Source organism: Scardinius erythrophthalmus, assembly GCF_964197995.2.
Source record: "Scardinius erythrophthalmus genome assembly, chromosome: 1".
NCBI lineage: Eukaryota > Metazoa > Chordata > Actinopteri > Cypriniformes > Leuciscidae > Scardinius > Scardinius erythrophthalmus.
In genome coordinates, this window is record NC_138221.1 from 7863289 (window position 1) to 7875671 (window position 12383).

Here is a 12383-nt window from a genome sequence, read left to right on the forward strand (position 1 = left end):
GCCGAAGATGTTTCTTTTTGATTTTTCTTTGATTTAGCTAGGTTAGTTCTCTTACGAGAGTACTCTCGTGTTGCGTAAGCTAGTTTACGCTACGGGAAAATCCCTTTTCTCGAGAATACTGAAGCCAAAAATTATCCTTAATTTTGTATTCATTTAAAACGCATTTGCTGCCAAGATCAGACCTAGGCGAGGCAGCTCGCACACCTATTGGTCGCTCTGCAGCAACTGCTGCAACTGCTGCAACCTATCGAGAGGCTGCTCGTGGCGTAAGCACCAGTGAGGGCGCGCCCTCAGTCGTCACGACCTGCCAGAATGGGCGTGGCTTATGCCTTTATAAGCCAGGTCCCGATAGGATGCTCTTTGATTTTTCATCTCTTCAGCGAAGTGTACACATCGCTGGATCTCTGGAAGAAGCCTGCGCCGTCGAAAAGGCACTGCAGTGGGACGAGCAATCTGCATCGCAGAGCTGAGTCTGAGGAAGCCGGCCGTCTTCTCGCCGCCTTCAGCTACCGTTCCTGCTGCTCATATCCTTTACACGCTCCGTGTGTGTTCGCCGTCGTGACACTCACGTTTTTCTTCCTGAAAGAGCCGAGGAGTTGTTTCAAATGCCTTGTATTTCTAAATGCGGCTCGTGCAGAGCCCAGGGGTCTCCAACCTTTTTTCATCTGAGAGCTACTTTTTAAAAATGAAAGTGGCCGAGAGCTACTCATGTTATACAATACTTAAATATCTTAAATAATGTCTCTTAACTCTCATATTAACAACTATCCAAACTGTTTTAGACCTAAAATAAAAATAAAAAGAAGATAAAAAAAAAGATAAAAAGATAAAAAAATTTTTTAAGAAAATTGTACTTTGCATATTATACTGTAAAAACACATAATTATTGTTGATTTTATAGTGCATGATGAACTAGAGATGAAATGGCATGAAAATTTCATTTCATGATTATAGTGACCAAAATTATCACGGTTATCACAGAATCCTGTTCAAAAAGTACTAATATTACACAATAAAATCAATTCACCAAGTTTTATGTTGAAAACCAGCAAATAACAAATAAACTTAGCATCAATATGCACTTTTTGTTTACATAAACATTAAAATAATAACATTAAAAATTATGGCCAGATTTTAAAGGAGTGTCTTGCAACATGTTATCTACTAACATGTAGGCTACAAGTTCAAATAAAATTTTGACAAAAAAGTTTTTATAAAAAGATAAACCTCGCATATTTCAGCCTTTAAATCAGTTTTATAAAAAGAATGAGTCAAAAAAGATCAATTACTGACATTTACAATGCACATCAGCTTATCTTTTATTATTAATAGTAAAATTCGGTCAGATTTTCCCGTGGCGTCTGTCGTTGCTATGCAACCATGCGCTCTCCACAACGACAAATACGTTTTAAGAGCTAATGGATTTCCACCACCAAAAAACGCTTGCTGTAGCTCTGCTACAAGATTTATTTACGGAGAAGAAAAAAAACACCCCTAATGTTTGTGTGCACCCCGATCCTTCATGTTGACTCGCTGCGCCTGGAAAAAATTTGCGCGTCGCTTCAATTATTTGAAATAACGAACTTGAGCGCGCAAAAGACGCGATATGTGAACGGCCCTTGGCGAGCTACCTCCAATCAGGCCACGAGCTACTGGTAGCTCGCGAGCGACGTGTTGGAGACCCCTGCTACAGAGGGTAGGCGGATGTGACGTCATGACTGTGTCGACTCTGCGGGCTCGACTAGCCATCTGTGACGTGGACTCCGCCTCTCTTGTCCGGGCAAAAAGAGACACTCGCAGAGACCACCGGAATGCGATCCTGTTCGCAAATGCACGCCGGTGGAATCCCCGCGTGCATCGCTTCCTGAGTCTCCCACCTCGCTCATGGCTGGTCAGTGCCCGGCTTCCGCCACCACTCCCACCGTGCTCGACGAGTTCGACGGGGACAACGCAGAAGAGGACAGCTGCTCTCTTCTCACTTCGGGGAGCGAAAAGTGGCCGGGCTCCATTTCAGACCCCTCCCCTTTGCTACAAAAGTCCAGTGGAGTACGGGCCAGCATCGACTCCGAACTTCTCCGCCTCCTTACCAAGGCCGTGGAGGACCTCGGCCTTGATTGGTCGCTGCCCGATGAGCCCATGCCCAACCGGCTTGACGGCTGCTTCCTCCCTGGACGCCGCCCGACGCCTCTTTCGAGGCCCGCTCCTTTCCTGCCCAAGCTGCACGAGGAGCTATCTAAATGCTGGAAGGCGCAATTTTCTGCTAGGCTGCGGACATCTGTCTCTTCGACGCTCTCAAATGTCGACGGCGTGAAAGACAAAGGCTACCAATCCATTTCTCCCGTTGAGGAAGCGGTAGCAACACACCTTTGCCCGCCGTCCGCTGGGTGGCAGTCCAAACCTGCTTTGCCCTCCAAAGCCTGCCGGACTACTTCGGCCCTCATCGGTCATTTTACAGCCAATGAGCCCGTTATACAACCCGCTCGCCTGTACTCAAACGCCGTTTTTACCGCAACCCAGATAAATCTCAAAAAGAGCATTATGTCTGTTTGACCGGCTCACGCTGAAAGTGTTTTGAATCTAGGAATTGTGCCCACTTTCCAGTGCTCACCCCTACACATAAGCACAGCCCGTTCAGTGACACTCACTCATTCAGGGCCCACATCAATAAAATAGGCTCAGGCCGCATGTGTTTCAAATGTAGGAAATGTGCCCGCTGTTCAGTGCTCACCCCTACTCATAAACACTGCCCGTTCAGTGACACACACTCACTTAGGGCTCCCATCTATAAACACCAAATGTGTTTTAAGTGTAAGAAGTGTGCCCGCTTCTCAGCGCTCACGCTTACTAATAAACACTGCACACCCTGTGACACATACACATAACATATAGGGCTCCCTTCAACAAAACAATTCCCGGTCCCCATGACAAGAGTGTTAGAGAACACTATAGAAACTGTCCCTCTGACACAGAGCGAGTCGAGCTTCTACAGCCGGTACTTCCTAGTACCCAGAAAGGATGGTGGTCTCAGACCCATCCTGGACCTCAAGCGTTTGAACAAAGCACTTATGAAGAGGTCGTTCAGAATGCTCATGACCAGACAAATCCTCGCGCAAATTCGCCTGAGGGACTGGTTTATTTCAGTGGATCTGAAGGATGCTTATTTTCAGATACAAATAGCGCCCCGTCACAGGCCTTTCTTGAGATTCGCCTTCGAGGGCCAGGCTTATTAGTACACCGTCCTTCCGTTTGGCCTGTCTTTAGCAACCCGTACATTTGCTCCCCTGAGACAACGGGGTAGGCGAGTACTGAACTATTTGGACGACTTGATAATTCTAGCGAAATTAGAGGTGGACCTAATAAGCACAAGGCTTTACTACTCAGCCATCTAGAAGGTTTGGGTCTCAAACTCAATTGGACCAAGAGTTTGCTGTCTCCCAGCCAGAAAATCTATAATCTGGGAACAGATTTAGACTCAGTGTCAATGACAGCATGGCTTACATCACAGCTTACTAGACTCTGCGAATACAGCGCCTGGCGGCGTCGTTCAAGGTTGGCAATGTCACTCCTCTCAAAAGTTTTCAGAGGATGCTAGGCCTTATGGACTCAGCCTCAGCGGTGCTTCGGCTGGGCTTGCTTCACATGCGCCCACTTCAGCACTGGCTGAAGACGCGCATCCTGCGTCGAGCATGGGCCTCCGGTCATGCACGCCTCAAGGTAACCCAGAACTGTGTTACAGCTCTGGAGCCCTGAAGGCGATCGACTGGTACCAGTCAGGCGTGGATCTGGGAGCGGTCTTGAAACTGAAAGTAGTCTCGACAGATGCCTCCAACTCAGGTTGTGGCGCCCTCTACGAGGTCAGGCCAAGAGAAGCGCTTACACATAAACTGTCTGGACATGAAAGCGGTCGAGAACGCTTTGGGGCATTTTCTCCCCCTCTTAAAGGGCCACCACGTCTTAGTCTGCACGGACAACATGTCGGTGGTGTCCTACATAAACCGCCAGGGCGGTCTCAGATCACAGAACCTTCACACATTGGCAGAACGCCTCCTCATGTGGTCTCAGCACAACCTGCGCTTGCTGAGAGCAGCGCATGTGCCAGGCTGTCTGAACTTGGGTCCAGACATGCTGTCCAGGGACAATGTTCCCCCAGGGGAATGGTCCCTTCTCCCTCAAGCAGTCCAGTTACTGTGGGACACCTTCAGCAGAGCGGAAGTCGACCTCTTCGCATCGCTAGACAACGCTCATTGCCCAATATTCTTTACAAACAGGGCCCACAACTGGCCCAGCCGCCTGCTCTATCTGTTTCCCCCAATCTCGTCTTTACCACAGGTAATCAAACAAATCAGGGAGAACAAATGCTCTGTGCTCCTCGTAGCGCCGCTTTGGAGTAACCAAGTTTGGTTCCCGGAGCTGATGCAGTTAATGAGCATGGCCCCATGGCTGATTCCAGTGAGGAAGGATCTCCTCTCTCAGGCCAAGGGTGCGATTTGGCATCCACGCCCCGAGCTTTGGGCCCTTTGGATACCCGTTGACCTCCCAGTAGGAGTGTTTAACACGATTATGCAGGCTAGAGCACCCTCTACTAGATGGCTCTATGCTTCTAAATGGTCAGTGTTCTCCGGCTGGTGCTCGGCTCGAAACTTGGATCCACAATACTATGGGGTGATGGAGATTCTCTCCTTCCTACAAGAGCTTTTGGATGAGGGCAGGTCCCCCTCCACACTCAAAGTATACGTTTCAGCCATAGCTGCGTTTATAAAATCAACGCATGGCCAGTCACTGGGTAGGAATGACCTTATCATCCGCTTCCTTAAAGGAGCAAGGAGGCTAAACCCTCCTCGACCCCCTTTGGTTCCCATATGGGACCTTTCCACGGTCCTGGAGGCCATGAAAGGTGACCCCTTTGAACCACTACAGTCTGTGGATGTAAGATATCTCTCGTTTAAAACCGTTTTTCTAATGGCTCTCGCCTCGGTCAAGCGAGTGGGTGACCTGCACGCGCTCTCTGTGAGCACCACGTGCCTTGAGTTTGGGCCTAATGACTCCAAAGTCATCCTCAAGCCTAGACATGGCTATGTCCCCAAGGTGCTTGCCACCCCTTTCAGAGCGCAAGTGATTTCCCTGTCAGCTCTCCCTGGGTCTGACAGCGCGAATGACGTGAATCTCCTTTGCCCGGTCAGGGCGCTGAGAATTTACGTTGGACATTCTGCTGCCTTCAGACAGTCAGAACAGCTCTTTGTTTCCTTCAGTGGCCGCGCTAAAGGGCTAGCTACCTCGAAACAGAGCCTTTCCAGGTGGATAGTTGATGCTATCGCGTTGGCTTATACGTCCAAAGGCCTTCGTTGCCCTTTGGGCGTTAGAGCTCATTCCACCAGAGGCATGGCCTCTTCGTGGGCCTGGTCCAGTGGGGTCTCAATTCAAGATATTTGTATGGCAGCAGACTGGGCCTCCCCGTCAACATTTATAAGGTTTTACAACCTAGAAGTTCCTGTCCTACAGGCTAGACTGTTATCAGTCTAAACTAGGGGTGTAAGTTACGAATCGAACCGTGTAACGATTCGTTTTAACAACGATTCGATTCGTATCGCGATTCGTGGTAGTCGATACGATTCAAGGACGATATTGGTTCATTTAGAACGATATGATCCGAAACGATTCAGTGACTTGAAATCGATTCAGTGACTTTTTAGCCAAAAATTCTTGTAAGGGAATCAGGTATCAATTAAGTTTGGATATAAACAAACAAGTAAACAACAATTAATGTCAAATGCATTCACATTTTATTTGAATAAAGTAGGACTACACGATTATGACAAAAATCATAATTGTTGATTATTCCCTTGATATTGTAATTGTGATTAATTACGATTATCACAACATTGAATGATGGTTTGAATAGTTTGGCTATGGGACCCACATTTCCCCATGGTCATCAAGCCGCGACCCACCTTTTTAGGAATTATATAGGCCTATTATAATACATTGTTTACACAAAAATTGTTGACACACAAGTTCTGTCCCCCTTTACTTAACAGACAAAAAAAAAATTGTAAGAATATGACAAATACTGATAAACAGTAGGCACTGTGAGGTTAAGCTATATAGCAGTCCCAAACTAGTTTTGGTTAATACAGTCTTGGTATGAGCCACCACAGTCATATAAAAATATACAAAATAACCACTAAGTGGCATTTTGTTATGGAAACAACAACAATTAGGCTACCATGGTGATAAACAATACTTAGAAGAACTTTGTGTATATATCTATGGAAGAACTTAACTTACTAATTTACGACATTGCATGCTCGTCTTTCTTTTGTGCTTTAGTGAAGTGATACAGCGCGCGCCGGCACATTTGCATGTGTAATTAAAGAGTGCTGAGAGGACAGGAAAGTCCGTTTTTCTGAGGTGAGAGACTTTGCGCTGCATGTTGTCTTTGCACTGCTGCTGGCGCGTCACGCATGGCGACGACGTCACAGATAGGCAGACTGATAGGCAGACTGAATCGAGTAACGTTTAACGCCTTTATCATTAAAAGTGCTAAGAAAAAACATCCATATAAAGTCTGACGTGTTTAAATCCAATGCGTTATTTCCTAGTATTGATACAATCGATTCATTGCCTTTTAAAACGATATTAGATCGGTATATGTCATCCGGAAGGCCAACTTGCCGAGCACAGATCGATATAGTTGGATCATAGGAATATAAATCGATACATCGATGTAGTTGATGAATCGTTACACCCCTAGTCTAAACGAAATATCAGCAGCCCTGCTCGACTCAGTTCCGACCAGACTGCGTATTATGCTTAGCATTCTTGTACAGAACAGAACAGTGCAGGTTGATTAAGATCTATCCTGACTGTTATTCTGTGCTAAGCACCTCATTTATTCTACAGTTCAGGCTGACTGAGGTCCATCCTGACAGTTATACTGTGTTAAGCATCCATTCGTTCATAAGGCAACTATTATGCCTTCTATTATTCTCATAAGGCCCACCCCTCGTCGGCCTGATATTACCCACCTATCATGTGTGCCCCAAGCACATGCCCTTGGGACAATGTTGTGGACGATTCTTAGCACACACAGTGTTTTACATTGGGTTCCTGTAGCGTAAGCTAGCTTACACAACACGAGAGTACTCTCGTAAGAGAACGTCTCGGTTACTAACGTAACCTCGGTTCTCTCTAGAAGAGGGAACGAGTGTTGTGTAACCCTGCCATGCTTGTGCTACGATCTGGTTTCGCTTCAGTTATGAAAAACCAAAGAGCATCCTATCGGGATCTGGCTTATAAAGGCATAAGCCACGCCCATTCTGGCAGGCCGTGACAACTGAGGGCGTGCGCGCAGTTGCTGCAAAGCGACCAATAGGGGCGCGAGCTGCTTCGCCTAGGTCTGCTCTCGGCAGCAAATGCCTTTTAAATTAATACAAAATTAAGGATAATTTTTGGCTTCAGTATTCTCGAGAAAAGGGATTTTCCCGTAGCGTAAGCTAGCTTACGCAACACTCGTTCCCTCTTCTAGAGAGAACCGAGGTTATGTTAGTAACCGAGACGATTTCATGGTTATATTTGGAATCATTTAAAGTTTATTTTCCCATTGTGTTTTTGGGCTGGGAATATGAATAAATCAGTGTTCGTACTCTGAATTCCTCCGCTTTGTCATTATTACCACTGTTTGCATTGTATTTTCTAAGGATATTCAGTGACAAAATAAATGTTACTCCCTTAATGTCCTTAGACAAAATTAAATCATCTTGGGACGTAACAATCATAATAATTAATATCCATTGAGTGTGAAAGGATGGTAAATCTAACAGCTGCTGCTGATTTTACTATGGTAATATTTACAGTTTAGAAAAAGTCAAGAAGTCAAAAGTTTGTTTTAGATGATGAGTTTAATTAATGTGAGCTATCATTAGTTATCATTATTTTGACAAATACAACACCAAGATGAGATAAGACATAAATTATAAAACATAAAGACATTTGTGGTAGCAGCTGTTAAAGTATTGTTGAATTTATATCATCAAATGTGTTACTAGTAGCTAAACTCAGGAAAACTATAGCAAAATCTACCTATAGAACAAACCATTTATGCTCATGTCTTTCTGACAGTGTCACAAAATATTTGGCTGTACTGTATATGCAGCTGTATTTAGTGTGATTAAAACAGCCTAGACAGAGGCTGATACTGCGGTTATTATTCCTCAACATTTACCTCACATCTGAAATGAAACATCTTTTACTTTTCAGGTTTGATTGTGCAAAAATCTAGCAACCTTAATGTTTATCTGGGAAAATCAGTGGTTATTCCCTGTCATCCAAACTTCGTAACTGAAGATCTGAAGGTGGAATGGAAAAGAAGAAGAAGAAACAAAGGGACGTTAGTTCATCTGTATGAAGATGGAGCAGAGAAACAGCAGCAGGATCAGGAGAGAGCTCATTTCTTTACTGAACACATTAAACATGGAAACTTCTCCCTCCGTCTGGATGATCTGAGAGCTGGAGATGAAGGAGAATACACATGTACAGTTTACAACAAGAGGGACGGTGTGTTTTCAGCCAAGACAAATGTAGATCTGAGTAAGTAAACCGATACAAACAAATCAAACTCGACTCTTAATAGTTAATCAACAATACAGTGCAGAACAGGTTTCAACTGGTTTGATTATTCAGTGTTTTAGTGATGCATCAATATTAAATGTTTGAGACAGGAGAACTCAAGATACCTTAAAGTCCCCATGAAATCAAAATTGACCCTATTTACTTTGTTAGCGCATATTACTAGTCTTGTGGTGAACAATTAATCCGTGCAAGAAAATATTTTAAAAAAAAATTTTTTACCATGGTAATCTTTAATCAAAATCTGAAAATGCCCCTCCCCTCTGCATTGGAGGACCTTCTCCGATGACGTAGGTTTGAGGAATTGGTTTGGGCAACGCGTAACCACTCCCCTCAAACCGTTAGTCTGCTATGAGCAGAGATGGAGAGGAGGAGCGCTAGAGTAAAACCCTGCCCTCTGTTCAATATTCCGTTTCACTGGGAAATACGTCATAACACTGGAGAAAAGTCGTTTGCAACTTCCGGTTCACGGGGACTTTAATATGTATAAATCTGAATATATATTTATAACTATATATTGAGGATCTATAATGAGAGCTATTACTATATAAACAGGATTATAAATACATATTCAGATGTCATATATATGTTATCAGCAGGTCTTCAGTGACCGCTTACTCTCTCTGTTCACAAACACGATTGTTGTAAACCCTTAAAAGATCATCTGTAGTTCAGTGACTGTATGAACATGTAGTCAAGAAAAATAAGTCTGCATGATATATATATCTACAGCAGAACAGTAAATTGTATTATTGCACATATAGTGAAAACACTTTTTGATCATTCTTACAGTACGATTTACAGAATTTACAGTATAAACTCCACTATCTAAACAGTTGTAGAAACACATGGTCATAGCTTCACTGAACACATATTTTGATAAAATATATTTTATACAATTTAAAAATGTTTTGTCAGGTGAACTAAAAATCTGATTAATATTGTTAAATCTAAATGAACTAATTCCATCAAATCAAATATATTATTTTATATCATTATTTAATATAATTGAATCAACGATACATTACATTGGTACATTACATCAACCTACATTAGATTGATTATTTTTTATAGGTTAAATCAAGTATAAATTCTTAATGTAAAAATTGCACATTATCACTTGTACAGGATATGGTAATGACAGTGTTTTTTTTCTTCAGCACCTTTAAGAGCGATTGGAAACATCTCGGATTGTTTGCTATTGAAATAATTCATGCTTAAAATTATAAATCTGAAAACAGGTCATTTCATTAATAGCATGTTGATCGACCAGCTGTTATGCAAGTGTGGTGATTTGAGTTTTTTACGTTTCTATTCCTTTATAGAGTTCTGGGTGACTGATAAATACGTTCCTCTGGGATCTTCAGTGGTTTTGCCCTGTCAGGTTAAGAAAAGATTGTTAAAGAAAAGTCTGAAGGTGGAATGGAGAAGAACAAGAAGAACAAGAAGAACAGACTCAGAAACAGAAACAGACTCAGAGACTTTAGTTCATCTGTATGAAGACGGAGAGAGTCGACCAGAGAAACAGCACAAGGACTTTCACAATAGAGCTCATTTCTCCAATAAGAAGATCAAAGATGGAAACTTCTCCCTCCGTCTGGACAATCTGAGAGCTGAAGATGAAGGAGTTTACAGATGTAAAGTTTACAGGGGCAAGGAGCGTGTGTTTTCAACCAAAACAGAGATTAAACTGAGTAAGTGTAAAGAAAGAAAGAAACCACTGATGTTGTATGACTACTGTGAATATATTAAGCAATATAGTTACAATAAAAATAGTATTTCAGATTTTTAATAACATTAGTTTGATGCATTTAAGTGATAACTATAATTGTCTAGACTGGTCATATATTATTAATTATATACATAAACGTATTAATTTTGAATGAGCAGCATCTACATCTGAGCATGTATTTATATGCTTTATCAGCTGGCTCTGGGTTTGTACATCTGAGTCTCAATGGAAAGTAAATTCCCATTACAGACAAGAAATCAAGAAATGAAATGATTATAAAAGCTATTGGCAGATAATATAAAATAATCCCAAGTAGTGGAAGGAATTATGGTGTTTCTTACCTGTGAGAACTACGTCTATTCTCATCAGAAACTCATTATTCCACAATTATAGACTGATGTGGAGAATAGCCCTTTAAATGTTGCTTTGGCGTTCTTCATGAGTGATTGCACAGAGAACACAGAAAATGTTCAGAGACTCGAGGAGAAAGTATCACAAGTACAGAACAGTAAATAAGTATTTCACATTTATAATTCAGAAAACAAAGCAAGTGAAACTGTGGATATCTAGTTTAATAAAGTGCCTTGAACAAACTCTGATTATCTTTCAAAGATTGAATGTCATTAACAAACTTTACATTATCCTAATCTAGAATTATTTCTTCTTCAATAGAAATATTCATGGTGATTTTCTCAGACGGGTTGATTAAAAAACCCTGTGTGTCCTTTACTGTTGTGAAAAGCTACTGTATAGCTGATCAGATTCAAGAGACTTGAGGACATGTTACGTGATCGTGTGTGTGATAAGACAGTGTGTGTGTGTGTCATGCTGGGGTTCTCAATGACAACGAAGGCAACAGATACAAAATAACAAGATGATTTATTCCAGACACGATTAGTAAACAAGGTGTGAAACAGTGTGATCTAACACAAACGATAACCGACAATGACACAGGACATGAAGGGAACTTAAATAAGATGAACAATGACGACAACAGCTGAAGATGATGATTGATGATGACGAGATGACTGGCAGGTGCGGGTAATGGTGAAGGACGTGCAGGTGTGGGCCAAGGAGGATGCTGGGAACTGTAGTGCAGACGGTGACTAACAGATGACAGTGACAGAGAAGAAGACAATGACAGTGACAATGATCGTGATGGTGACAGTATGATGATGATCAGACCTTAGTTCTCTCACTGCTGGAATAACACACATAACCTTCTGTGCTCAACCATTAATAAATGTTTGGCCTTTTTAATGCAAATCTAATAATTTGTACTATTTTTTGTTTTACAAAATAGGCCTCACTTTTTTGCATTAACATTTCAAACATGTTTTTCTTTTTCAGGATTGATTGTGAAACCTTGTCTTCACACACCTGCTCCTCTGGGATCTTCAGTGGTTCTGCCCTGTTATGAAGAAAGACCCTCTAGAATGGAGGATCTGAAGGTGGAATGGAGAAGAACAGACTCAGAGACTTTAGTTCATCTGTATGAAGATGGAGCAGAGAAACAGCAGCAGGATTATCAGGATAGAGCTCATTTATTTACTGAACACATTAAACACGGAAACTTCTCCCTCCGTCTGGACAATCTGAGAGCTGAAGATGAAGGACGATACACATGTAAAGTTCACAGTGGCTTACCTCAGAATCCCAGGAAATATTCAACCAAGATAAAAGTGGTGCTGAGACTACTAGGTGAGTCAACAGAAAAGAAAAGAGCAACTCTTCTATCCTTCATCAGTGTTCAGTTATTTATAATATTATGTTTCATTCACTCATAAATGTAATGGTCAGAAAGAACAGAGATGTGTGTTTTAAATAAAACTGAATGACTGATAATGATAGTTGAAATAATTATTAAAAGTAATAGTTACTGATGAACTGATCATGTGTTATTGTGTCTCTTCTCTCAGACACAGTCTTTCGTCTTCAGATGTTTCTCGTCTTCTGTCCAAATATTCTGATGTTTCTTGCTTTTGTCCTCTGGGGTTTTTCTGAAGGTCAGTGTTTCAGGACTGAT

The 12383-nt window shown here is 42.1% G+C and overlaps 2 protein-coding genes across 3 annotated transcripts in view; both read left to right on the plus strand.

The window, feature by feature from the left end:
* The window catches only part of LOC308700561 (CD276 antigen homolog), a 1553888-nt gene that overhangs the window by 85212 nt on the left and 1456293 nt on the right, over positions 1–12383 (plus strand). The window lies entirely within an intron of this gene.
* Positions 1–12383, plus strand: part of LOC308700492 (uncharacterized protein) — a 56547-nt gene that overhangs the window by 22775 nt on the left and 21389 nt on the right. For both annotated transcript variants that reach the window (XM_081382125.1, XM_081382124.1), the window contains one exon: positions 12277–12363. In XM_081382125.1, the coding sequence (XP_081238251.1) occupies positions 12277–12363 (87 nt within the window). The remainder of the gene's footprint in view (positions 1–12276; positions 12364–12383) is intronic.